Here is a 26015-nt window from a genome sequence, read left to right as displayed (position 1 = left end):
GTCATCTGATGCAGCACTCCATCACTCTCCTTCTTGGTCAAATAGCCCTTACACACCTTGAGGTGTGTTGGGTCATTGTCCTGTTGAAAAACAAACGATAGTCCCACTAAGCCCAAACCAGATGGGATGGCGTATTGCTGCAGAATGCTGTGGTAGCCATTCTGGTTAAGTGTACCGCGCTTGATGGTTTTAGCGACTGCACTTGAAGAAACTTTCAAAGTTCTTGAAATTGACTGACCTTGTCAATTTGGCAGACCATGTCTTAAAGTAATGATGGACTGTCATTTCTTTTTGCTTATTTGAGCTGTTCTTGCCAAAAGATGGACTTGGTCTTTTACCAAATAGGGCTATCTTCTGTATACCACCCCTACCTTGTCACAACACAACTGATTGGCTCAAATATATTAAGAAGGAAAGAAATTCCACAAATGAACTTAACAAGGCACACGTGTTAATTGAAATAGATTCCAGGTGACTACCTCATGAAGCTGGTTGAGAGAATGCCAAGAGTGTGCAAAGCTGTCATCAGGCAAAGGGTGGCTACTTTGAAGAATTTGTTTATCACTTTTTGGTTACTACATAATTCCATATTTGTTATTTCATAGTTTTGATGTCTTCACTATTATTCTACAGCCTCTGTGCTATGATTCCCTACAGGAAGAAGAGGAGTGTTCTGATGAAGAGTATGTGAAGGACAGCCCCTGTCTACCTCATACAGCGTTGCACTGTGTGTCTTCAGAAGAGTCACTGTGTCTACCGCATAATGAGGTAGCCAACACACCTCTCGTGTCACCTCTGGAGGAGATCAAAAGTCTACAGCCACCCAGCGTCACCACAGCAACACTGCACGAGGCATCAAGGTATGCCCCTGGTTAACTTCTCTTGCTAGTGCATAGAGATTAATTTGGGAGCGAGACCTTGCTGTATGTATTCTTGTCTCACTCCTCTTTGTGACCCCTCCTACTGTACTGTAGATCAGAGTTACTGGAGCAGCTGAGGGTGACACGAGCAGAGAAGAAGAGACTCCGTTCAGTACTCCGAGACTTTGAGGACCACTTCTACACACAGACCGGCAGGTAATACTCGTTACACTTCACTGTTTGCTTTTTCTTTAATTTTCTTTTAACAAACTGGAACATTTGGTATCCATAGTTCAACAATGCCTTGTGAAAAATAAAATAAAACATCCACCAAAAGAATTCAGCAGAATGATACAACAGCGTGATGCACACTCACGTTAATACGACACATAGAAGTACTCAGGAGAGAGACGGAGAGATAGACAACTGCTCTGAACTACAGTATACACATATTTTGTACATGTAGCTGTTTCTTTTAAGTAGGGCTCTATTCAATCTGTAACACTGAAGCATTACAGATTCCCCAATAGAAATGTAAAGGTCATTTCCGATTGAGCCGACATAAGCAGCGTTTACCATGAATGCATTCTCCACTTAAGCGGGAACATTTCCTTTAAATTTCAATCACGCTGTAAAGCTGAATTTTCATGATGCAGATTGAATAGAGCCCTAAAATACAATGCTTTAATTACAATACTTACTGTACAATGTTATCTGAATAAGGCAACACAAGGACTATACCAGTAAAGGAAGCTGCAGCTTGTCTAAAATGTTAAGTTAGTATGTTTCTCTTCCTCGTCTTTAAAGGAATGCCCAGAAAGAGGACCGCGGGCCCATGGCAGAGGAGTACTGCGAGTACAAGAACCTAAAAGCTAAACTCCACTTACTGGAAGCCCTGCTCAGTAAACAGGATACTTACAAGACTGTCTAAGCCTCCTTCACAGTGGGACTTTTATTTTGAAACACTTTTTTACTCATTTATAGGACCTTTATTTTCAGAACAATTTTCAAAGTGAAATACCGGTACTTCTTGTCATGTTTCATGCCATGGTTACATGGTGATGCACTTTAAATTACTTTGATGTTGACTGACTCTCACTTTGGTTAAGAGTGATGGCAAGATGATTCAAGAGTTGCTGGGTGACATCCAGCAATTTTTTGTCCCTTAACAAGTACTTTGTTATTTATGATAACGAATGATATTTTATGCAACTGATGGAATTATAATATTTTATGCAACTGATGTAGCGAGTGTAACAGTTTAATTTTAAGGAAACAAAGAGAACAAATATAACACGGTTGATGTTAGATACATGTTATCAATTTCTAAGCTATTTTATGACACTATTGTTACTTGCAATTTCATCTCGCAAAACTATTCTCAGTATAACAGGTGGTGTACTATGTTCAAATGTGGCACTTTGAAAAGTGCAATCTTGGCAAGGAGGATATGTCATCCAAATATACAATCCGACAATCCTGTAGAATGTTTGTGTATGTCAATCCGTTTTCAGTCCCACATTGTACTATGATATGTTTTAGTTAATAGTTGACATGATGCATTGTGGCAATTCAAGTTATACATTACCTTGAAAAAAATGTGTGATTGTTGGCATAGGGAAAGTTACTCCTGCAGCCAAATGTGTTTTTCATCCCAAAATGCCCATCTTTACTATGATCAGATCTCTTGACATTGTGCACTTCTGGTTTCTATATATATCAGTAAAAAATAAATATTTTCACATTTACTTTGCTAAACACAGTTTATGGTTTCCTTATAACTAGAATAAATAAAACATAACATTTCAGTTGACAGCATCATGCTCTTAAAGGCTACCAAGTAGTAGTTACCAAGTTGATCTCAGAGTTAATTTGCTTTTTAGTGGCTGTTGCATTAGTATTGTTATTCTACAGCAAGTTATTTCCATTTGTGTTACCTTTGGCATAAAGATGATGCAGCCCTAAATTAGTACCAGTCTCTGCCAATAGAGGGAGGGAGGTATGGAGTAACTTGGATCTGTTTGATATGAAACCAAACTAACACCTTCCAGAAGAGACAGAAAAAGAGGAACACAACCACCTGTCTACCTGGACTGAAGTGAACAGAAAAGGTCAAAGGGAGAAGGAGATGTTTGAAAAACAACAGGAGGGAAAATCTATGAGAAAAGCTGTGTGAATAAATGCAGGCAACAATGAACGTTTGGTTAGAACATTTAAAGGGATCAGTCAGTTAATTGACCAGTGTTGGCTAGCCGGTTTGGATGATGCTGACAAAGGGTTGTTAGGGTCCCACACTTAAGCTGTAGATCTTTCAGTTGGGGCTCCTCCCTCTTTTGCATTGTTTCTCTTCTCATGGGGTTGACGGGAGGCTGGAATAGAGTTCCACATTTTTGGGAGGGTGGTCCTTTGAGGATGTAAAGGGTTATGGATGATGTGTTTTGTGTTTTGTTTATGTGTATGTTTGTGTGTGTATGCTATTGGATTGTGAATTCTAGCACCGCACCCTGTTGTTACATTTCTTTCACAGTCTGGGTCCCTCTTTTGCACTGTTCTTCTTTTGGGAGGGTGGTTCTTTGTGGATATAGAGGTGTGTAAAGGTTGGGGTTACATGTGTGTGTAGCACAGGTCCAGTCCAGTCTCCCACTAGCGTCCCACGCTGATGTTGCAGGTCTTGCAGCTGGGGTCCTTCTTGGCGTTGACGGTAGACAGGCTCATGAGCTGGTGCCCGCTGATCTCTGCCACCGTGCCCAGCGCCAGGTCCACGGGCTCTGTGTAGATCACCTCCAGGATCACATCCTGGGCGTGCCGGAAAACCAGCGCCCCGTCGCCCGCCTCCTCGTCCACCGTGCAAGTCAGGAAGTGGTTGTTGGTGACGTCGAGCGCTTGCAGCCTTGCCTTACAGAAGTCATCGCCGGGCGAGCCCTGTGGGGCCAGCACCAGTATGACGTAGTGGTAAGCTGTATACATGCAGTAGAAGTCCCCAAAGTAGAGATTAGTCTTGGGGTTGAACAGGGTCTCAGCCTGGATCTCAAAGCGTGTGCGGCCGTAGGGGGAGTCCTGGGGGGGCTTGCCTGTGTTGAACTCTGTGTTGCAGCTGAAGTAGAGGCCCTCCAGCTTTCCGCTGATAGGTGAGCCGTGGCTTCCACTGTTGTCCTTCACAGCTGGCAGCATGCGGTTTCCATGCACCTCCCTGGAGAGGAAACATGGACAACTTTCTGAGTATTCACTATACTATAGATTACAATGCATCATCAATACAACCAGGGATTAGGGTAGTAATTGGATCCTATGAAAAGCTTGTCGATGTGTCTCTTGATAATGCAAACAAGTTCCAACTGCTCTTAAACGCTAGTAAAACCAAATGCATGCTTTTCAACCGTTCGCTGCCCGCACCCYCCCGCCCGACTAGCATCACCACCTTAGACGGTTCCGACCTAGAATATGTGGACAACTATAAATACCTAGGTGTCTGGTTAGACTGTAAACTCTCCTCCCAGACTCATATTAAACATTTCCAATCCAAAATCAAATCTAGAATCAGCTTTCTATTTCGCAACAAAGCCTCCTTCACTCACGRCGCCAAACTTACCCTAGTAAAATTGACTATCCTACCGATCCTCGACTTCGGCGATGTCAWCTACAAAATAGCTTCCAATACTCTACTCAGCAAACTGGATGCAGTCTATCACAGTGCCATCCGTTTGGTTACCAAATCACCTTATATCACCCACCACTGCGACCTGTATGCTCTAGTCGGCTGGCCCTCGCTACATATTCGTCGCCAGACCCTCTGGCTCCAGATCATCTATACGTCTCTGCTAGGTAAAGCTCTGCCTTATCTCAGTTCACTGGTCACGATAACAACACCCACCCGTAGCACACGTTCCAGCAGGTATATCTCACTGATCATCCCTAAAGCCAACACCTCATCTGGCAGCCTTTCCTTCCAGTTCTCTGCTGCCAGTGACTGGAACGAATTGCAAAAATCGCTGAAGTTGGAGACTTTTATTTCCCTCACCAACTTTAAACATCAGCTATCTGAGCAGCTAACCGATCGCTGCAGCTGTACATAGTCCATCTGTAAATAGCCCACCCATTCTACCTACCTCATCCCCTTACTGTTTTTATTAACTTTTCTGCTCTTTTGCACACCAGTATCTCTACTTGCACATCATCTGCTCATTTATCACTCCAGTGTTAATCTGCTAAATTGTAATTATTCACTCCTATGGCCTATTTATTGCCTGCCTCCTCATGCCTTTTGCACACACTGTATATAGACTTTCTATATATTTTTTTCTACTGTGTCATTGACTTGTTTATTGTGATATTGGCTTGTTTATTGTTTATTCCATGTGTAACTCTGTGTTGTTGTCTTTGTCACACTGCTTTGCTTTATCTTGGCCAGGTCGCAGTTGTAAATGAGAACTTGTTCTCAACTAGCCTACCTGGTTAAATAAAGGTGAAATAAAAAATTCAAAAATTTAAAACTTCTCAGAAAGGCTCCATTTCGGAAACAATGAGTAAAAAGACAGAGCTAGGGCTTGATTCAATCCATATCATACAAATTCAGTGTTTCTAGCACGATGAAATGTCATGGTAATTTCAGATTTAAGCCAACATATGCTGTGTTTACTGAATGCAGTCTCCTTAAAATGTATATCTCGCTGTATCTCAGATCTTCAGCACAACGGATTGAATCGAGCCCCTGATAAATGTAATCTAGGGCTGAATTCAATTCTTATCACAGAAGTATCACGGAAGATCTGCGTTATAGCTCAATTTAAATTTAAAGGCAATGTTCCTGCGTTCGCGGATACTGCATTCACAGTAAACACTGCATATGTCAGCTCAATTGACAATACCTTTACATTTTAACACAGATCTTCTACGATACATCCGTGATACGGATAGAATCCAGCCCCTAGTTAATGAAAATTGCTCCTCAGTTTTCTGCTTGGTAAACAGACACATTCCTTTGCACTAGACAGAACTCAGAAAAAACAACAGACACACGGATTGTATTCGGAAAGATCTCTGGATGCCAACAAATTAATAGTAGAAACTTGAAAAAAGCACAGTGCTCCTGAGGAACGTATAAATTGGCAGTCAGATCTCCTACGATGCAATTCCGAGCTCCAAATGCGTCAATTATTGGTGTAATTACATTGGTAACACTTTAAAAGGTTATCATGATGACCATAATTGTCTCTGTCATGGTAATTATCAAATTATTCAGGTCCCACCCGGGTCATCATAGCAAAGGCCTCATTTTACGGTCCTTCACCATGCTACACCACAGAGAAATGAAAATAAGAGAAGATAAAACTAGAGAGCAGAAATATCTCTTATCTCCCCCCTCCCAAAAAATACATAATCGCTTAAGACACATCAGCAAACCTTTTAAAACACAACAGACTCATCTCCTCTCAGTCTCGTTCACTCCGTTTCTCTCTCTCTCTATCTTGCTTTCCAGTCATGTTAGTCTGCCAGGTGTTTGCTACACACTCCGATTCCTCTTTCGTCAGAATATACTTTAAAAGGCTTTGCTTCTCCGAGCACAATGCTTTTTCTTCATTTATTCCAGCAATTACAGCGGTAGGTTTGAAATTATTTGGGAAAATTAATCCAAATCCAATGCATGCGGTCATTGGGAAGGTAATTTGTTCAGAATTTGTTCAGAATGCAGAAAAAACTACAAGTAAATAGATTTCAGAACTGTTATGTTACTGAACTATAATCTGCTAACCAGGGTACTTTACTTTTTGTATAATGCAATGTAGCAGAGTTTATGAATGGATTTGGAGAACTAATACGATTTCTGTCAACATTTATTTTGCAATAATACCCTTCTGTTGAGCTTGGGCAACTTTAATGGGGGCCACAAAAAATCAGAACTCATCGTGAGGGGCCACAGTGGCTCGCGGTTCTGCATACCCACATCCATACCCACACACGCAGTCAGAGGCGGCCTTAGCCTTTTGGGGACCTTGCAAGCAAAACATTTTAGCTGCCCCCCTCTTAACAGAGGAGAGAAATAAAACATTTTAGAGTTAATTTCCTGCAATTCTACGCATTTGTCCATGGGGAGGAGAGAAGATTTAGCAACTTTAGAACTAATTTCATGCAGTTCTATTCATTTTGCAGTTTTTAATATGATATCTGAGTGACAGTAACAAAAAAAATCATTGGGGGCCCATGGTCGGTAATTCGAACATGATTACTACAAGTTTAGATATACAGTATGGCTAAACTAACTTACCAATCAAAAATGGATTTGCTGAAATGGGCTAATTGAGTGACTGTCAGTGACATAACAATAAAAAAACTGCTGATTCACAATCAAATTTCAATTGTACCATTTTGGGGGGAGGGGGATTGATCCACGGGCCTACAAAAGGGGGGGGCTGCCAGTTGCCCATCCCTAACTTCCCAAATACCGAACTAGCCCTACACATGCAGATATTTTTTGTTGTTGTACTTCTACCCCTTTTTCTTCCCAATTGGTAGTTACAGTCTTGTCCCATCACTGCAACTCCCCTACGGACTCGGGAGAGGCGAAGGTCGAAAGCCATGGGTCCTCCGAAACACAACCCTGCCAAGCTGCACAGCTTCTTGATACACTGCTCGCTTAACCCGGAAGCCAGCTGGCGACCGAAGTCAGCTAGCAGGCGCTCAGCCCACCACAAGGAGTCACTAGAGTGAGATGAGACAAGGAAATCCCGGCCGGCCAAACCCTCCCCTATCCCGGACGACACTGGGCCAATTGTGCACCGCCTCATGGGTCTCCCGGTCACAGCCGGCTGTGACACAGGCTGGGATCAAACCCGGGTCTGTAGTGACGCCTCAAGCACTGCGATGCAGTGCCTTAGACCGCTGTGCCACTCGGGAGGACCCTGCACATGCAGATCTGAGCATATAAAAAATGCTTCAAACCATAACATCTGGACCCTTTCCCTTGAGCTTTGAAGAAAGCATATGACCATTTCAGTTGAAAGGGAAGGCGGTAATAGCAATGTGCAGCCCTATTTATCTCCATATTACGTGATTCCGCTTGAAATTTTTTACGTACAGTATCATAACATCAGAATACATTTTCTGGTTGTTGTGCAGACATACGTACCTGGCCTGGTCAAAGTACTCTTTGTTCTGGTTCCTGTAGAACACAGAGAAGCGCAGCATCCTCCCTGCGATGACCTCAGCCTTCTCCAGCAGTTGGGTTAGATGTACCGTGGAATAATCTAGAAACAGGGTTTCGGATAAGCCATTAGACAAATATAAGAGAGAATATAGCATGTCCATCATATAAAAGGCAGAAGGTTTTAGAGATAGATCTAAAAAAAAAATAAAAAAAAAATTATCAAAGAGCTGTTTCCCTGCCCCTCTTCTGCTCCTTGCCTCACCGGCGGTGGTGAACTCTATGATCTCGCTCCACTCTGACACAGCGTAGTCTCCGTCAGTCTGTTTGGAAGCTGTCTGGACGGCCACAGTGTACTCTGTACGCGGGCTGAGGAACCAGTGACCCCTCACCGTCATYGGCAGAGGAACCGCCTTCGCCACCAGCTTAGTGGGGACATCCTGGACGGGGACACAGACAGAGTGCTTACACCTAACATACACAAAGCTTACAACTCTACACACAAACTCTGCATTAACACATTGTTCACTGTTCAGCTGCACAAGCAACATATCATATGTATCAATGGCAGTAGGGGCCGGGGCCGGGGCCGGGGCCGGGGCCTCCTTATTATACAGTGGGGCAAAAAATTATTTAGTCAGCAACCAATTGTGCAAGTTCTCCCACTTAAAAAGATGAGAGAAGCCTGTAATTTTCATCACAGGTACACTTCAACTATGACAGACAAAATGAGGGTAAAAAATCCAGAAAATCACATTGTAGGATTTTTTATGAATTTATTTGCAAATTATGGTGGAAAATAAGTATTGGTCACCTACAAACAAGCAAGATTTCTGGCTCTCACAGACCTGTAACTCTTCTTTAAGAGGCTCCTCTGTCCTCCACTCGTTACCTGTATTAATGGCACCTGTTTGAACTTGTTATCAGTATAAAAGACACCTGTCCACAACCTCAAACAGTCACACTCCAAACTCCACTATGGCCAAGACCAAAGAGCTGTCAAAGGACACCAGAAACAAAATTGTAGACCTGCACCAGGCTGGGAAGACTGAATCTGCAATAGGTATGCAGCTTGGTTTGAAGAAATCAACTGTGGGAGCAATTATTAGGAAATGGAAGACATAAAAGACCACTGATAATCTCCCTCGATCTGGGGCTCCACGCTAGATCTCACCCCGTGGGTCAAATGATCACAAGAACGGTGAGCAAAAATCCCAGAACCACACGGGGGACCTAGTGAATGACCTGCAGAGAGCTGGGACCAAAGTAACAAAGCCTACCATCAGTAACACACTATGCCGCCAGGGACTCAAATCCTGCAGTCCAGACTTGTCCCTGCTTAACCAGTACATGTTCAGCCCGTCTGAAGTTGCTAGAGAGCATTTGGATGATCCAGAGAAGATTGGGAGAATGTCATATGGTCAGATGAAACCAAAATAGAACTTTTGGTAAAAACTCAACACGTCGTGTTTGGAGACAAAGAATCCTGAGTTGCATCCAAAGAACACCATACCTACTGTGAAGCATGGGGTGGAAACATCATGCTTTGGGGCTGTTTTTCTGCAAAAAGACCAGGACGACTGATCCGTGTAAAGGACAGAATGAATGGGGCCATGTATCGTGAGATTTTGAGTGAAAAACCTCCTTCCATCAGCAAGGGCATTGAAGATGAAACGTGGCTGGGTCTTTCAGCATGACAATGATCCCAAACACACCGCCCGGGCAATGAAGGAGTGGCTTCGTAAGAAGCATTTCAAGGTCCTGGAGTGGCCTAGCCAGTCTCCAGATCTCAACCCCATAGAAAATCTTTGGAGGGAGTTGAAAGTCCGTGTTGCCCAGCAACAGCCCCAAAACATCACTGCTCTAGAGGAGATCTGCATGGAGGAATGGGCCAAAATACCAGCAACAGTGTGTGAAAACCTTGTGAAGACTTACAGAAAACGTTTGACCTCTGTCATTGCCAACAAAGGGTATATAACAAAGTATTGAGATAAACTTTTGTTATGACCAAATACTTATTTTCCACCATAATTGCAATAAATTCATAAAAATCCTACAATGTGATTTTCTGGATTTTTTTCCTCATTTTGTCTGTCATAGTTGAAGTGTACCTATGATGAAAATTATAGGCCTCTCTCATCTTTTTTAGTGGGAGAACTTGCACAATTGGTGTGCTGACTAAATACTTTTTTGCCCCACTGTGTGTGTGTATATATAATATATATATATAAATAATAAGGAGGCCCCTACTGCCATTGATACATATGATATGTTGCTTGTGTGTATATATATATATATATACACTTTAATGCCACATACACACCAAAACAGAAACTCAGCATAAATACACCTCTCAGTGTTAAACTGCTCAAACGACACATGTATTGACTGTAGCATTCCCTTAACCCCATGTCCTCAAAATGTATTCACTGTATACTATGGAACCTAGTATTATACTTCCTATCTCCTCCATCTATGCATTAGCTGCAGGACATTGATTGGGCCTGCACACCCTGCAGTATTACACCAGCCCCTGTGTAGCGACAACAGCAGTACATTAATGCACAACATCGTCCCTGCATGCTGTAATGAAAATAACTGCATGCGGTCTATATTCACACAGAGAATGGGAAGAAAAACACTTCCTTTAGGGGGGCTTTTATGGTCACTACACCCATAATGTGAGCTGGGAGACTGATGAAATAGGTCTGTAAGATTTTACATTAGATCCATTCGATTAACGGCTGAAACAGCAGCCATCTTGTGCAATTAGTCTCTGCTAGCGTTATGTGATATCGTTACTGCTCAGAGATAAGTCTGCTAGTAGAGTACACAATGCTATCTGGTGTTAGAGAGTGTGTGGGAGTGTCAGTTCTGAGCACTGGTAAAAGGTTACACCTGATACACTTCTTGTTTGGAGTAGAAAGGTTATGCTGTGGGTAGATACTGGTTGGTGTTCTAGCTCTAACTAAATGACTRCCCTCATCATGTAGAAATAATTTGATAGACAACTTCCCGCTCGAGGGAGTTTTTCCCTAGCCACTGTGCTTCTGRCTCTGCATTGCTCACTTTTTGGGGGTTTTAGGCCAGGTATCTAAAGCACTTTGTGACAAATGCTGATGTGAAAAGGGCTTTATAAAATACATTTGATTGATTGATTGTATTACAGAATTAGGAAATGTCTGAGCTATTCCTTTGAAATAGCCTAGTTGTTGTCGTCGTGTGATAGGTTACCTTGTGTTTGAACTTGTTGGAGTTCTTGTTCTCCTTCTTATTGAGATCAATGAAGTAGTGAGTGATGCGCTCCTTGACACGGGGCTCCATGTCCCAGCAAATCTTGAAGGAGTCACATGTGATGTTGCTGATCTTGATGTTCTGAGGGACAGGAAGCTCCTCCATCTCTACGATGCCGCTGTCCTGGGATTTATTACCTGTGGCACAGGGACAAAAGGAGTGGTTAGGTTTTAATGCTTTCACATTTTACTTAACTACTGACGTTTATTTTTTTGAGACAGCAAATACATCAGATATGGCTGGCCCTACAGTCCCCTGCACTATAGGGTGCACTTCCAGCACTCAGCTGCCTCTGTGCTCTGTGGAGCACTTACCATAAAGCAGGGAGCTCCACCGTGTATCTGTTGTCATGGCAATGCTGCAATCCCTCCAGATTACAAGCACATACAGTATTAAATATTTCAAACGCTGGTGATTATCGTGACTCAACCCCACACAGATGGATCTCTTAATAAAGCCTTGCTTATTTCTTTCATGGGGGACATTTTAATTTAGTCACAAAGAAAACGTAAGTAAGAGGTGCTCTGATAAGCCTTTCAGTCAGGGTCTGTCAGACCATGTTCTAGTCCAGCACAGGTGTACGTGGCAAGGATTGGACAAATTCATAATTTCCTAATTAAATGTATTGTCAGACACCTTTTGGTGCTATGTTTATGTGTTTATGAAAATGTAATAACACAAATACTTCTATATTTCTTAATTCCATTCTTTAGTGTGTATTGTTATATATTACTGCACTGTTGGAGCTAGGAACACAATAATTTCGCTACACCCACAATAACATCTGCTAAATACTGTGTGTATGTGACCAATAATACTTGATGTGCATGCGCACACTCTCCCTCTCTCTCTCTCTCTCTCTCTCACGCACGCATGCACGCACACACAAGACCCACAGAAATACAAATAGCCCTATACACCAAAACAAGTGAGTGAATAAGAGCTTTGTAACATGGCCATGAGCTTAGAATCTACTACACACAAAAAAAGAAACACTCTTGGCATGGCAACAATATGTTTTCTGTGCAAGCTCTAAATACAATAACTAGATGCAAGAATGTGGAATTCTGGGTTAATGCACAGGACACAATAAACAATGGGAAAAGCAGCAGACCATGGAACTCCTATCTCTGACCATGAGCTCTGAGGCTGGATGATAATTGAGTATTTCCACAAATTGGGTCAGGTTTTTCTCCCTATACACAAACACCATGGGTGAAACAGTTTCACCATGTTAGATTGACCATTCATATGGAGTATTTACAATCATGTCAAATGAATCATTTATACTGAGGTTATTGAACTAGGCATGAATAAATGTGTTTCTGCCAAGGGCCACCTTTCAACCTAGGTCGTCTGTTCTGTGCTAAACAAACTTCTGCCAAGCCAGTTGAAGAGTAGATATTTTCCAGAAAAGTAGCATATTACAATAAAACTTAGACACACTACTGGGACAACATACTCCCTTGACAAACGAAAGCAGGGGGGTGTAACTCACAATAACCCTTGTAGAAACAATTGTCTATTTTTCCTGTAGGCCCCACCCACTTTTGTCCTAAAGAGTGTTTAGCTGATTAACAGGAACAGTGATCTTTACCTCACAGAGAGGTCTCCTTTGGGCCTCCCGGGTGGCGCAGTGGTCTAGAGCACTGCATCGCAGTGCTAGCTGCGCCACCAGAGTCTCTGGGTTCGCGCCTAGGCTCTGTCGCAGCCGGCCGCGACCGGGAGGTCCGTGGGGCGACGCACAATTGGCCTAGCGTCGTCCGGGTTAGGGAAGGTTTGGCCGGTAGGGATATCCTTGTCTCATCGCGCTCCAGCGACTCCTGTGGCGGGCCGGGCGCAGTGCGCGCTAACCGAGGGGGGCGGGTGCACGGTGTTTCCTCCGACACATTGGTGCGGCTGGCTTCCGGGTTGGAGGCNAAAAGAGAGGTCTCCTTTCCTTAGTGCCTAAGCTGCTCAATGAAAGAATGTACAGTAGTACCAAACAAAATGAATGAACCTGCCCCTAGGTAGAGTAAAGTAGCGACAGGTTGTAGACGTAGCAAAGTGGGTGGCAGGTAGCCTAGCAGTTATAGCGGTGGGCCAGAAGTCACTGGTTTGATTACTTGAGCCAACAAGGTGAAAAATCTGTTGGTGTCCTTCAGCAAGGCACTTACAGACTCAAACATGGAGAGGTTGAACATGTCAGTGAAGACACCTGCCAGTTGGTCAGGACATGCTGGGAGTACACGTCCTGGTAATCCGTCTGGCCCTGCGGCCTTGTGAATGTTGACCTGTCCTTCTGGACAGACTGGAGAGGTGGGTTGGCCTCCAGTCCAGTTCTAAATTGGTTTAGGACCTATTTAAAATCGGTCAAGAGTTTTGTCACCCTTGGAGAACATAACTCAGAGAAAATAGATATCACGTGGGCCCGGTACTGTTCAGTTTTATATATGTTACCCCTTGGCAGCGTTATCAGAAAGCACAGCATTGATTTTCACTGCTACGCAGATGAAACACAACACATATCTGTGTCATCCGAGGATTCTAAACCTATATTTTCTATTGCCTCTTGGGAGAGGCTGCTGACATCAGCCTTGCTGCTACTGATTCTTCACTCTTCTCTGTCACTGCAGCCTGACTGACTGCTCTGTATTGGCCTGGCTCATCAGCTGTGTTACAGATCCCTGATCCATCTATTGACTAAGATCATGAGTGCTTTCAGAAAATGTACTGTAGCCTATCTATAGGCTGCTCACCTACACTTGTTGAGGGATACACAATGAACGGTCATATACAAACGCATTCCTTAAAGCATAGATAAGTAGAACGCTGAGCTGTAGTCAATGACTAGCATTCTCACATAGGTGTTCCTTTTGTCCAGGTGTGAAAGGGCAGTGTGGAGTGCAATAGAGATTGCAATAGAGATATACGTTTGGGTCTTTGCGTGTCAAAAAAGATACAGTAGCACTGTCAAAGGTGTACAAAAAAGTCTGCAAACAAGCAAACAACAGCCACAAACGATGTGTTTACAATACCACATTGGTAATATAGCATAATTTGTTCGACCGCAACTTCTGGGGTAGCTAGTTTTAGCTTGGTGCCTAGCTAGACCCAATACAACCAGCCTGAAAACAATGACCAGTAGAAACTCCAGTCATTTTCATTATTCTTAGCAATGATTTTGGAATCCTTGTGAGTAAGTATTAGCTAGGTTAGCCACTTGTTGTTAGCCTATTGAAATGTAACTTCAGTTCATGATAAATAGCTGACCAGCTACCTAACCCTGTTGCCCAAAGCTAACATTATAAGCAGCCAGCTACCTTCATCTGGCTAGTGAGGCTCGACCGGACCGGGTTYTGTGTTGTGAAGCTAGCCACAATACGGATTAGGCACAATAGCGGAATATGCAGTTTGCGTTCAAAATAAAAGTATGTCATTGACAGTGATGCAAATAAATACAAATAGTAGAATTATGCCATACTTTTATTTTAAAGGCTAACCACAAAGTCCACTATTGTGGCTAATCCTTATTTTGGTCAGTGTGGTGTGTGTGTGTGTGTAACCTTTATTTAACTAGGCAAGTCAGTTAAGAACAAATTCTTATTTACAATGACGGCCTACCCCGGACGACGCTGGGCCAATTGTGCGCCGCCCTATGGGACTCCCAATCACGGCCGGATGTGACACAGCCTGGATTCGAACGCGAGACTGTAGTGACGCCTCTTGCACTGAGATGCAGTGCCTTAGACCGRTGCGTCCATGTGTGTGTGTTAACTATTTAACTGTACTAGAATGCTTAAAASGACGCTACATATTTTTTATATCAGTTATTGGTATTGGGTTTTTTGGCAAGGAAAATATCAGATATCGGTATCGGCCAAAAATGTAATATCGGTGCATCACTACTGGAATATGTTCCCGGGATTCTTCCGATGGCATTGAGGACAACACCACATCAGTCACTGGCTTCATCAATAAGTGCATCGAGGACGTTGTCCCCACAATGACCGTACGTACATGCCCTGACCAGAAGGGTAGAGCTGCCGCTTTCAAGGAGTGGGACTCTAACCCGCAAGCTTATAAGAAATCCCGCTATGCCCTCCGACGAACTATCAAGCAGGCAAAGCGTCAATACAGGACTAAGATCGAATCATACTACACCGGCTATGACGCTAGTCGGATGTGGCAGGGCTTGCAAACAATTACAGACTACAAAAGGGAAGCACAGCCGAGAGCTGCCCAGTGACACGAGCCTACCAGACGAGCTAAATAACTTCTATGCTCGCTTCGAGGCAAGTAACACTGAAACATGCATGAGAGCATCAGCTGTTCCGGACAACTGTGTGATCACACTCTCTGCAGCCGATGGGAGTAAGACCTTTAAACAGGCCGCAGGGCCAGACGGATTACCAGGACGTGTACTGCGAGCATGTGCTGACCAACTGGCAAGTGTCTTCACTGACATTTTCAACCWGTCCCCATCTGAGTCTGTAATACCAACATGTTTCAAGCAGACCAACATAGTCCCTGTGCCCAAGAACACTAAGGTAACCTGCCTATATGACTACCGACCCTGCCATCCAGGACCTCTATACCAGGCGGTGTCAGAGGAAGACCCTAAAAATTGTCAAAAACTCCTGCCACCCTAGTCATAGACTGTTCTCTCTGCTACCACACAGCAAGCGGTACCGGAGCGCCAAGTCTAGGTCCAAGAGGCTTCTAAACAGCTTCTACCCCCAAGCCATAAGACTCCTGAACAGCAAATCAAATGGCTACCCAGACTATTTGCATTGCCCGCCCCTCCATATGCTCATGCTACTCTGTTATTATCGATGCYTAGTCACTTTAATAACTCTCCCTACATGTACATATTACCTCAATTACCTCGACACTGGTTCCCTCGCACATTGACTCTTTACCGGTACCCCCTGTATATAGCCCCGCTATTGTTATTTACTGCTGCGCTTTAATTATGTGTTATTCTTATCTCTTACTTTTCTGGGGGTATTTTCTTAAAACTGCATTGTTGGTTAAGGGTTTGTAAGTAAGCATTTCACTGTAAGGTCGTCACCTGTTGTATTTGATTTGATTTGATTTATTAGGCCTAGGTCTAGAATGAACTGTGATACTGTAGCTGTGCTAAATGGTCAACTATGTCTAAGGGACACACACAGCTTGTTAAAATATCATATCTTTGTTTCCAAAGAGGGTGATACTAGTAGGTAGGTAGGTACTTGCTTAGCCATATTAGATTATTTTACACCTGCTAGACTAAATGGGCTACCAAATGTGTAGTCAACCATAAAACTACGTAGGGCATTTCCTTCTGACAAATAATAGGCCAAAATGCATGATCATTTTCATGCGATTTTCACAGTCTGTGGAGCTTCTTTACCCTCTCTGGCCCTCTCCCCTGAGAAATAGAGAGAAATGGGAGCTGGAAGAAAGATGGCTCGGGCCTGTTAGCTAGCTAGCCATACGCTATCGAAGCACTTGCACAGGTACACATCTGCATAGCTACTTGAATTAGCTAGGCTGTTAATGAGAAGTGCAGTAATTTACCCCGCAGCTAGCAAGCTTGTGGCACAATCATGTTTTGAGCAAAACACTTTGGCATTCAATAACATTGATCCAGAGCGCTAAGGGAGTGCACGTTGTTTATTATAATCAAATCAAGCTTTATTTATATAGCACATTTCAAASATGAATGCAATGAAATGCGCTTCAGAGGAAAAAACGAAAAAACGATGAAAATACATATAGAAATATTTACTACCCAACAAACAAAAGAGGWTAAAAAACAAAAGAATAACAATAAAAACTGAAAGACTAAAAAGCACTAAGGAAAAGCAAAGCTAAAGAGGTGTGTTTTAAGATCTCTTTTAAATATATCCACAGGAAGTTGTGAACCATCCAAGTATTTAACTCACTAATACAGTATAATTTATATGTGGAGCTAAAAACCTCTGATGACACAGAAATGTAAAGTTGTGTATCAGCTGCGTAGCAGTGAAAATCAATGCCGTGCTTTCTGATAACGCTCCCAAGGGGTAACATATATAAACTGAACAGTACCGGACTCAAAATCTAACCTTGTGGAACACCACGTGATATCCATTTTCTCGGAGTTATGTTCACCAAGGGTGACAAAAAAAACGATTGACCGGTTAAATAGGTCCTAAATCATTTTAGAACTGGACCGAGAGGCCAGCCCACCTTTCCAAGCCCTAATTTATGGATTTCACATGACCGGGAACACAGATATGCATCTGTTGTTCACAGAAATGCATCTGTTGTTCACACAAAAAGTAGACGTGGATCAGGATCAGAAGCCCAGTCAGTACCTGGTGTGACCACTATGTGCCTCATGCAGCATGACACATCACCTTCGCACAAAGTTGATCAGGCTGTTGATTGTGGCCTGTGGAATGGTGTCCACTCTTCTTCAATGGCTGTACGAAGTTGCTGGATATTGGTGGCAACTGGAACACTCTGTCATACACGTCGATCAAGAGCATCCCAAACAAGCTCAATGGGTGACATGTCTGGTGAATATGCAGGCCATGGAAGAACTGGGGAATTTTTAGCTTCCAGGAATTGCGTACAGATCCTTAAGACATGGGGTTGTGCATTATCATGCTGAAACATGAGGTGATAGCAGTGGATAAATGGCACGACAATGGGCCTCAAGATCTCGTTACTGTATCTCTGTGCATTCAAATTGCCATTGATAAAATGCAATTATGTTCATTGTCCGTAGCTTATGCCTACCCTACCCATACCATAACCCCAACGCCACCATGGGGGCACTCTGTACACAATGTTGACATCAGCAAATCGCTAGCCCACACAACGCTATACACAATGTCTGTCATCTGCCGGTACAGTTGAAACCAGGATTCATCTGTGAAGAGCATTCTTCTCCAGCGTGCCAGCGGCCGTCGAAGGTGAGCATTTTCCCACTGAGGTAGGTTACGTTGCCAAATTGCACTCAGGTCAAGACCCTGGTAAGGACGAAGAGCACGCAGATGGGCTTCCCTGATACGGCTTCTGACAGTTTGTGCAGAAATGATTCAGTTGTGCAAACCCATTTCACTAGCTGTGCAGGTGYCTGGTCTCAGACGATCCCACAGATGAAAAAGCCGGATGGGCTGGCATGGTTACACTTGGTCTGCGGTTGTGAGGCCGGTTGGACGTATTGCCAAATTCTCTAAAATGACGTTGGAGGTGGCTTATAGTAGAGAAATTAACATTAAATTCTCTGGCAACAGCTCTGTTGTACATTCCTGCAGTCAGCATGCCAATTGCACGCTCCGTCAAAACTTGAGACATCTGTGGCAATGTGTTGTGTGATCTGCACATTTTAGAGTGGCCTTTTATTGTCCCCAGCACAGGGTGCACCTGTGTAATGATAATGCTGTTTAATCAGCTTCTTGATATGCCACACTGGTCAGGTGGATGGATTATCTTGGCATAGCAGATATGCTCACTAACAGGGATGTAAACAAATGTGTGCACAAACATTTTGAGAAATAATACATTTCCAGGAACTTTTACTTCAGCTCATGAAACACGGGAGGAACACTTTACAGGTTGCATTTATATGTTTACAAATGGATTGCCCTTCRTTCAGCAAAATATATTTTACCTAAATCCTCTCTGAACACTTGAAAAAAAAACAAGTGACCCTCCACTATATCTACCGTCTACTGTTTACGCTCACTTCTTGGACAGACCAGAGAATTAGAGATGCAGTTTTAGATACTGTTCTTTAGAAACTGTTCTTCGTCCTTTAAGCATTACATGGCAACGCAGGAATTTTGATAGCGCACATGGCTGCGGGCCGGAAGTTTGTGAGTTTTCAGACCACGGTGGAAAAGAGTAGAAGTGGAAAGATCTATTTTATAGTAAAAGCATTGAATGAATCTYTCATCGTTTTTGRAGTTCCGAGGAAAAAATTGAAATATCATGCAATTCTACATATTAGCATAAGCTTTTTAATACCACACAAATTACCGAAATTACAGGCTAAGAATAGATCAAGAGATAGGCCTGTGTTCATCTTATCATATTTATCCAATGCCTCCTAGGCCTACCGACACAGAAAAATGTAAGCTGGTTACTCTTCTTCCGAGGTCACAAGTGTTTCCCAAAACAACAACCTCTCACAGTCTCATGTCAGAATTAAACATTCACCCAAACATCAAATTCCGAAGTGTTTAAGGTTAAGTTTAGGCATTAACTCAGAATTTGTATGGCCTGTCCCTAAACGCTGTCTGAGTTTAAACATATTCGATTGTACAGAAAGTGAATACCTTAATCAATGAATAGTGACAGTATAAGATTACTTCCCAAGCAAGTCAATTGTTTGTCTCCTCGGCTATAGAAGGTTTTGGCTCAGCCTCGATGTCAAAGAAACATAACAATGATATTCTCGTCTTTCCCGAGCATTTTACAGCTTGTTTCTAGCTGTTTCTAGCACCGCGGACCAATGCGCTGTTATAGATCACTTCATATAATCGGATGTTTTTTTTTTTATATACACTACCATTCAAAAGTTTGGGGTCACTTAGAAATGTCCTTGTTTTTGAAAGAAAAGCTATTTTTTTGTCCATTAAAATAACATCAAATTGATCAGAAATACAGTGTAGACATTGTTAATGTTGTAAATGACAATTGTAGATGGAAACGGCTGATTTTTTATGGAATATATACATAGGCGTACAGAGGCCCATTTTCAGTAACCATCACTATTGTGTTCCAATGGCACGTTGTGTTAGCTAATCCAAATTGATCATTTTAAAAGGCTAATTGAGCATTAGAAAACCCTTTTGCAATTATGTTAGCACAGCTGAAAACTGTTGTTCTGATTAAAGAAGCAATAAAACTGTCCTTCTTTAGACTAGTTGAGTATTTGGAGAGTTGTGGGTTCGACTACAAACAAGAAACTGAAGATCTCAGTTGGGTTGTGAGTGGCTCTGCAGAGATGGACCAGGCTGCCTATCTACCTCCATCAGGCAAGAGGAGCCATTAATCTGGTTTAAAACCTTCAGGTTCTGTCATGGGCAGAGGGGTGTGAAGTCCACCATTGGGGATTTCTATCCACCTGGGGATACCAGCCCACGTGAGGTGGCCCTGCCCAGGTAAGGAGACCCATAAGTGCAACAAGATAGGCTACACTGTCTAGGATTTCTTCAGAACCCCAAATAATAGACCTGCCTGTCTTGTCTGATAACTGCATATAACCTCGCTACTGTTATTTTACTGCTGCTCTAGTTATTTGTTTAAAAAAAAAATTACTGTACGTATTCGGCGCATGTGAATAATACGATTTGATTATATCGCATAGTATACATTTGTTGATGTAGCTCCCTCCAGTAACCACGAGCACAACCGTTCCTTGATTTTAACTGGCGGCTTTATTCTGTAGATTTAGTCAGAATTATCACCTTCCGTGAGAACTATAAAGTAAATAAATACAGTTAAGCACACTCTTACAACCTCCTTATCTTACGAGTGACTTATTAGCTTGGTATAACTCTGAAGTGCTTACATACAAACAGTTTTGCCGGCGCTATAACAGTATCAGATTAAATACATGAATAAAGGAAAAATAACTCATTGGCTGCTTATTACAGAATGGAGGAAATCAAACTTCACACTGATTATTCCTGGCATGAATTCACACTTCATTCTTAATTATTATAACTTTACCATCCTAACATACTTACGAACTACACCTGATGACATGAACATTTAGCTAACACAGCGCGGGATTGCCTTCCCTCCAAAAGTGTGTTGCTACAATAAGGATCCCCGTTACAACAGTTATTAGCTACGTAGTTCCGCTCGTCTTATCATTTCCCCCGCAAAGCGAACACGTAAACAATTCAAACAAAAAACAACGACATAACCTGTAAGTRTAACTGTCAGTTACAGTTGAAGCTCAATTTTTAAATTCAAAACTCCCTACCATCATGTCTAAGCCAATATGACGCCAATGTTGATAAACATTTGCAAATCAATTGAGGTACACAACACACTAGCCGCCTCATTACCGAGAACAACTATACCGGATTTTTGCAAGTTCGTTAGCATTAGGGTTGTTAAATGTTTTGCCCAAACCTAGCTCATATTCTAGACATTAGATTAAAACCAGGCTACTGCGTCCATTAGGTGACCATTTATATTTAGATCCATTTGGACTGAATACGTTTGTAGGTGCAACAGTTTTTATTATATTCACAATTTACCGCTCACATGCACATTTTTGCCTAGTAAAAACCAATGATGTGCTGAATATCAGGTAGCTAGGTATATTTAGCTATGGAAGGTTTTCCATATGGCTGAAGTCATCTGCGTACACTTGCGTGTAATCAGAGCACAAGCTAATAAATTAGCTAACGTCCTTGGCTGCTATTACGGGCCCGTTGGATTCAACGAACTTTGGGGACACTGCCACGCTGCTAATGTATAATACATGCAAACACCAAAACAGACGTGTCGCTGTTAGAAGATCCCGAGAAAATTCTAGCCCTTACCTTATGCATTAATTCAGTACACTCCATTCTCTGTCAATGCAAATTTATTGTCATTATAATCCAAATTTGCGCTGACTGATCAAGTGTCAAGTTACTTTTCAATGTGTTTCCGAAAAGCTGAAGTCGCCATCCACAAGTAAAAAGCAGCAGGGTTGCTCAAGAAGCATCCAGGTAACGTTAAAACAACGCCATCATAATGATCATTGCTTGCTTGTGCGACCTGTGCGCAAGTCAAAATAAAGCGCCTTCTTTYCTAACTTGGTTGCCTATGTGATCAAATGAAACTGTTTTCAACATATCAACTGTTTCATAAAAAAAAAGCATGTTTAACSAAACAAGATAAATAAACGTTCAATCACTACTTAGTGAATGAACCAACATATTTTGTAATGGGCAGCTTGGTAGGCCACCAAGCTGCCTATTTAAATGGTGTCTATTTGAAGTATCTGTAAAAGGGTTCGTAGTGTAACGGTTAGCGTCACTGGGATTTGAAAGATATTTTGACCATTCTCTTTCGTGTATAGTTTGACACCCGCTCCCATTCCGGACACCGGCGCATGCACGCACGGCGTGTGCTTATTTTTTTAAATGTCTTAGATGTATGTAAAATAGACTTTGGGCTCATTAGGAATCGTTGAGTGGCAAGGAACAGGGAGTGTGACGTGTACTAGTAGTTGTGCGCGCGTCTTGCTACTACGGAGGAGAGAACCGTGGCGAGACCAGCTCTCAATTTCTCAAGACGACGTTGCCCTCATTCATCAGATGCACGCCATCCCTACCGTACAAATGCATGCGATAAATTGCACAGGTTGTAAACGTTTATCCTTTTCAGGCGCAACTTTCTGTCATTTGAGAAGCTATGACTTACGCTTATTCATATGCACACAGTACATCGCACACTATCAGTAGCATTTATGTATGTTCTGTTCCAAATCTGAGTACTCCCGTCTGTTTTCATATTTATACATTTGGGAATGTGTTTATTTTTTTTACTGGAGTTGGACAGCTGTGTACAGCTTTATTAAGAACATTGGTACCTAAAGGATTTAGAGCACCTATCCAATGTCAGATTTATAAGAATGTTTTCTTAAMTGTTTTGTACTTGTTGAATTTCTTTGTATTTTACAGGTGTTTCTCAGCAGTTTGTCATTTGTAAACAGTGTTTGTATCAGCACTTACCACAATTGCTATTGATGAGCTCAAGCCCAGTGCTACCACACCTGATTTTACTGCTCAACTATTCATCAATACCTCAGCTGCTCATCAAGACCTTATATAGTAGAAGGTGTGGTAGACCTGGGCTTGAACAGGAGAGCCTGCATAACCCTGTAGCCCATCGAGATATAATGGCCATCCCTGAATTGTATGTACAAAGTTTACTGATGAATGTACATTGATCAAAAATGGTCCACCTCTGAGGAGCCTCCAATTGCTGAAACAGGACCATGTTTGCAAAAGTGTTTCTGAGCTTATGTCAATATTACATAGGTAAGCTAACGGTTACAGAAATCAAGAATGCAGACAGGCTCCATAGACCTATCTATATGAGTAGCTGTCGAACCCAACGTAAAAGGTGGTGTGTATCTACTGACTAAAATTGGGTAATGCCTTAGTGTGGGGGTGGGAAGAACGCAATACATTACCTTGTATGTGGTACAAATCACATTATTGTGGGAGCACCTCTAAGWGTATTAGGCTGTTTGAGAAGGTTTGAATCCTAAGCAACCTGCCCAAACATTGTTTGATGTACAATAGACCAACATACTGTAGCTACTGTAGTAGGTCAAAGCTGTGAGCTGGAAAACCTTGGTAGAGCATGGGTGAAGTACGCGGTGCTCATGTGAATTTATTTTGTTTTTTGGCTTCAGACCAATGGCTACTTCTCACTTAAAATAGGCCTATAACATATGTTTTGTGTAAGTTTGTGATCAGCAACATGCTCTGTCTATCAGTATATACATAAGGAAGAGGCATTACTCATCTAATTTCTATCTTCCCTGTGTCTCTCTCTGTCTTCTCAGGGGCAGTATGTATTTCCTGTCGCCTCATGCCACCGGCCCAGAGCCACACTACTTTGCGCTTTTGGAAATCCAAGACCCTGTCTGCCTCTTGCTGTGGGTCATCAGGCTCATAAAGAGAGTGTGAGAGATCACATGGTGAGAGCACATCTGTCAGTAAAAGTGTAGTTAATTTCCTGTCTTGACCTGTTGCTTAGCATCTGACTTTTTTGTTTCAGGTGTTCTTCATGGATAGTAATAAAGGCATGGTGGGGTAAGAAGAACCAAGGGATGGGTACACCTGCCTGTTCTCTCTTTTTTTGCTATAGGAAGAAGACCACTACTCACCGCCGACGCACCACCTTCATTCTATGGATGCGATTGTTTTTTTTATTTTCTATTGTCTGTTTGTGTTCAGTGTTCACTATTAATAAGAAAAGTTTGCTCAAGTTAATATTTTAATGGCACACCTAATAAAACATAGTCGAGCATTGAACATTCATTGTTTTGTTGTGATCATTTTACTATACTGTATGAGTCATAGAAAGTTTGCTTTACATTAATGGAGCTGTTGGCCTGTTTGGCCCAGGCCTTGTGATACTGTAGATGCGTATGAGTCAGACATGACTGCTTTTCATGGTATTGTAGGTCTTCTCCCAAGCTAACCTAGTGTGATGACGATCCTTGCCTGAGGCCTAGAATGTGTTGGCTCACATAACTAGCACCAAGCAATGGTCACAGACAATTCAAGTTCAAGGCCTGTTCCATTAGATTGGCTTCGAGGGCATTTTTGTCAATATGCCCGTTAGATAATGGAGGCCGTGAGGTCCAGCCCTGACAGACTTATGGTAAACTAACAGTGCGTATAATGAGGGTAAATGTTAGGTCATTAAAAATACATTTACCAATGCAACATAGCTCAAGAGCTCATCAAACCCAAAAGAAAGGACGCAGTGGAAAACAGAATTTTGCCTGGGTGGGAGACAGGGAGTCCATGGAAGTACATACTGTATACATTATTTGCATTTCTGAAATGGCATGCAATATATTCCAATTTAATTTCAGAGGATTAGAAATGAGCCTTGTCATACTGCATGCTTTAAGCCAGCTGTCTGGTGTGTAAAGACACTGAGCTCACAGTTATGTAACTAGCTTATTCACACAATCCCACGGGTGCAGTGGGGTGTTTATCCTTGTCACATTTTGAAATAAACATTGGCATGATACAGGTCTGACTTAAATCTGCATTGCTGTTTTTATGCAATTGCTTTCCCAATGAAATGTGTGTGAGCTCTGTAAATAACATATTTTGTAAATATGATACATAAACATTGGCATAGCAGGTTTCATTCAATGATTGAATTCATGGCTTACAATCTCATCATTTACGAGCTACAGTATGTACAGGGAAGGCCAAGAATCGCAGTTTGCTGCAAATGTGTCCTTTACCTTAACCTTGTCAAATGAAACTAATCGAGTTTAATATAATTTGAGCACTAGGGTGAAGTTAAACAAAATCAATATCAACCTAGTTAACATACATGGCGTGTCTTGTGACTTGAGTGGAGTTTTCCTGAGTGTCGACATGACCCATAGGCTATGAATACAAAGTCGAAGCATTTGGAAATCTGAATGCTGTTGTAAATCCGTAGGTGCTGCCTAGGACCATTTGTTTTTGGTCCATTCTTACTCTAAAAGACTCCAACACAACACTACAAACACCAAGTGGGATTCAGGGCAGGCCTTTGAAAATCACTGTTTTGTCCTTATACACTGGCAAGAGAGCACAAGCTAAGAGTGAAAGACGTTGCCAGAGAAATAACATCCTACTAGTAGCGAAACAAAGCTCTGTTCATACAGCTCCATACAGTTACTGTGTGTTACGTATTATTCCAATCACAGGGTAATTGATCAACAAAAAACAACATAAAAACAATGTCTAAGAATTCTGAGTGATGGACTAAATAAAACCATGTATATCACAAAAGACGTCCGCTGTAAATATAACCAGCTGTTCTAGCAAACTAATTCAATCCAAAATGCCTCTTGGGGAAGGACGATAAGAGCGTTCATTCTTAACTTGTCAAAAAATAGATGAGTCATTGTGTTTCATTAGCATAGAATTTGTTAATGACACCAGAGTGAAATGAAATTAGGCCTATGTTAAATCCCTCAACAGAATACTTTGGCTTAAAAATCAATC

At 42.2% G+C, this 26015-nt stretch overlaps 2 protein-coding genes and 1 long non-coding RNA gene across 5 annotated transcripts in view; 2 read left to right on the top strand and 1 right to left on the bottom strand.

The window, feature by feature from the left end:
* The window catches only part of LOC111978408 (protein FAM13C-like), a 19260-nt gene extending 17469 nt beyond the window's left edge, over positions 1-1791 (top strand). Inside the window, exons 8-10 of the mRNA XM_024008465.2 lie at positions 658-860; positions 975-1076; positions 1668-1791. Of these exons, the coding sequence (XP_023864233.1) occupies positions 658-860; positions 975-1076; positions 1668-1791 (429 nt within the window). The remainder of the gene's footprint in view (positions 1-657; positions 861-974; positions 1077-1667) is intronic.
* The window catches only part of phyhiplb (phytanoyl-CoA 2-hydroxylase interacting protein-like b), a 38008-nt gene continuing 13090 nt past the window's right edge, over positions 1098-26015 (bottom strand). Inside the window, exons 1-5 of one of the 3 annotated variants that reach the window (XM_024008468.3) lie at positions 21816-22054; positions 11233-11429; positions 8264-8438; positions 7984-8101; positions 1098-4050 (exon numbers count right to left, since the gene is read on the bottom strand). In XM_024008468.3, coding sequence (XP_023864236.1) covers positions 3504-4050; positions 7984-8101; positions 8264-8438; positions 11233-11397 — 1005 coding nt within the window. In that variant the 5' untranslated portion in view covers positions 11398-11429; positions 21816-22054 and the 3' untranslated portion in view covers positions 1098-3503. Of the gene's footprint in view, positions 4051-7983; positions 8102-8263; positions 8439-11232; positions 11430-21005; positions 21092-21815; positions 22055-26015 lie in introns of those variants that run through there. The other 2 variants (XM_024008467.3, XM_024008466.3) reach the window with 2 other exon arrangements.
* Positions 20202-24308, top strand: LOC111978410 (uncharacterized). Its single transcript, XR_002879164.1, has 3 exons — positions 20202-20417; positions 23837-23971; positions 24052-24308. It is a non-coding gene; the product is annotated as an uncharacterized lncRNA (long non-coding RNA).

Source organism: Salvelinus sp. IW2-2015, linkage group LG18 (genome assembly GCF_002910315.2).
Source record: "Salvelinus sp. IW2-2015 linkage group LG18, ASM291031v2, whole genome shotgun sequence".
Classification (NCBI taxonomy): domain Eukaryota; kingdom Metazoa; phylum Chordata; class Actinopteri; order Salmoniformes; family Salmonidae; genus Salvelinus; species Salvelinus sp. IW2-2015.
This window is presented reverse-complemented; position numbering and strand designations above follow the sequence as displayed.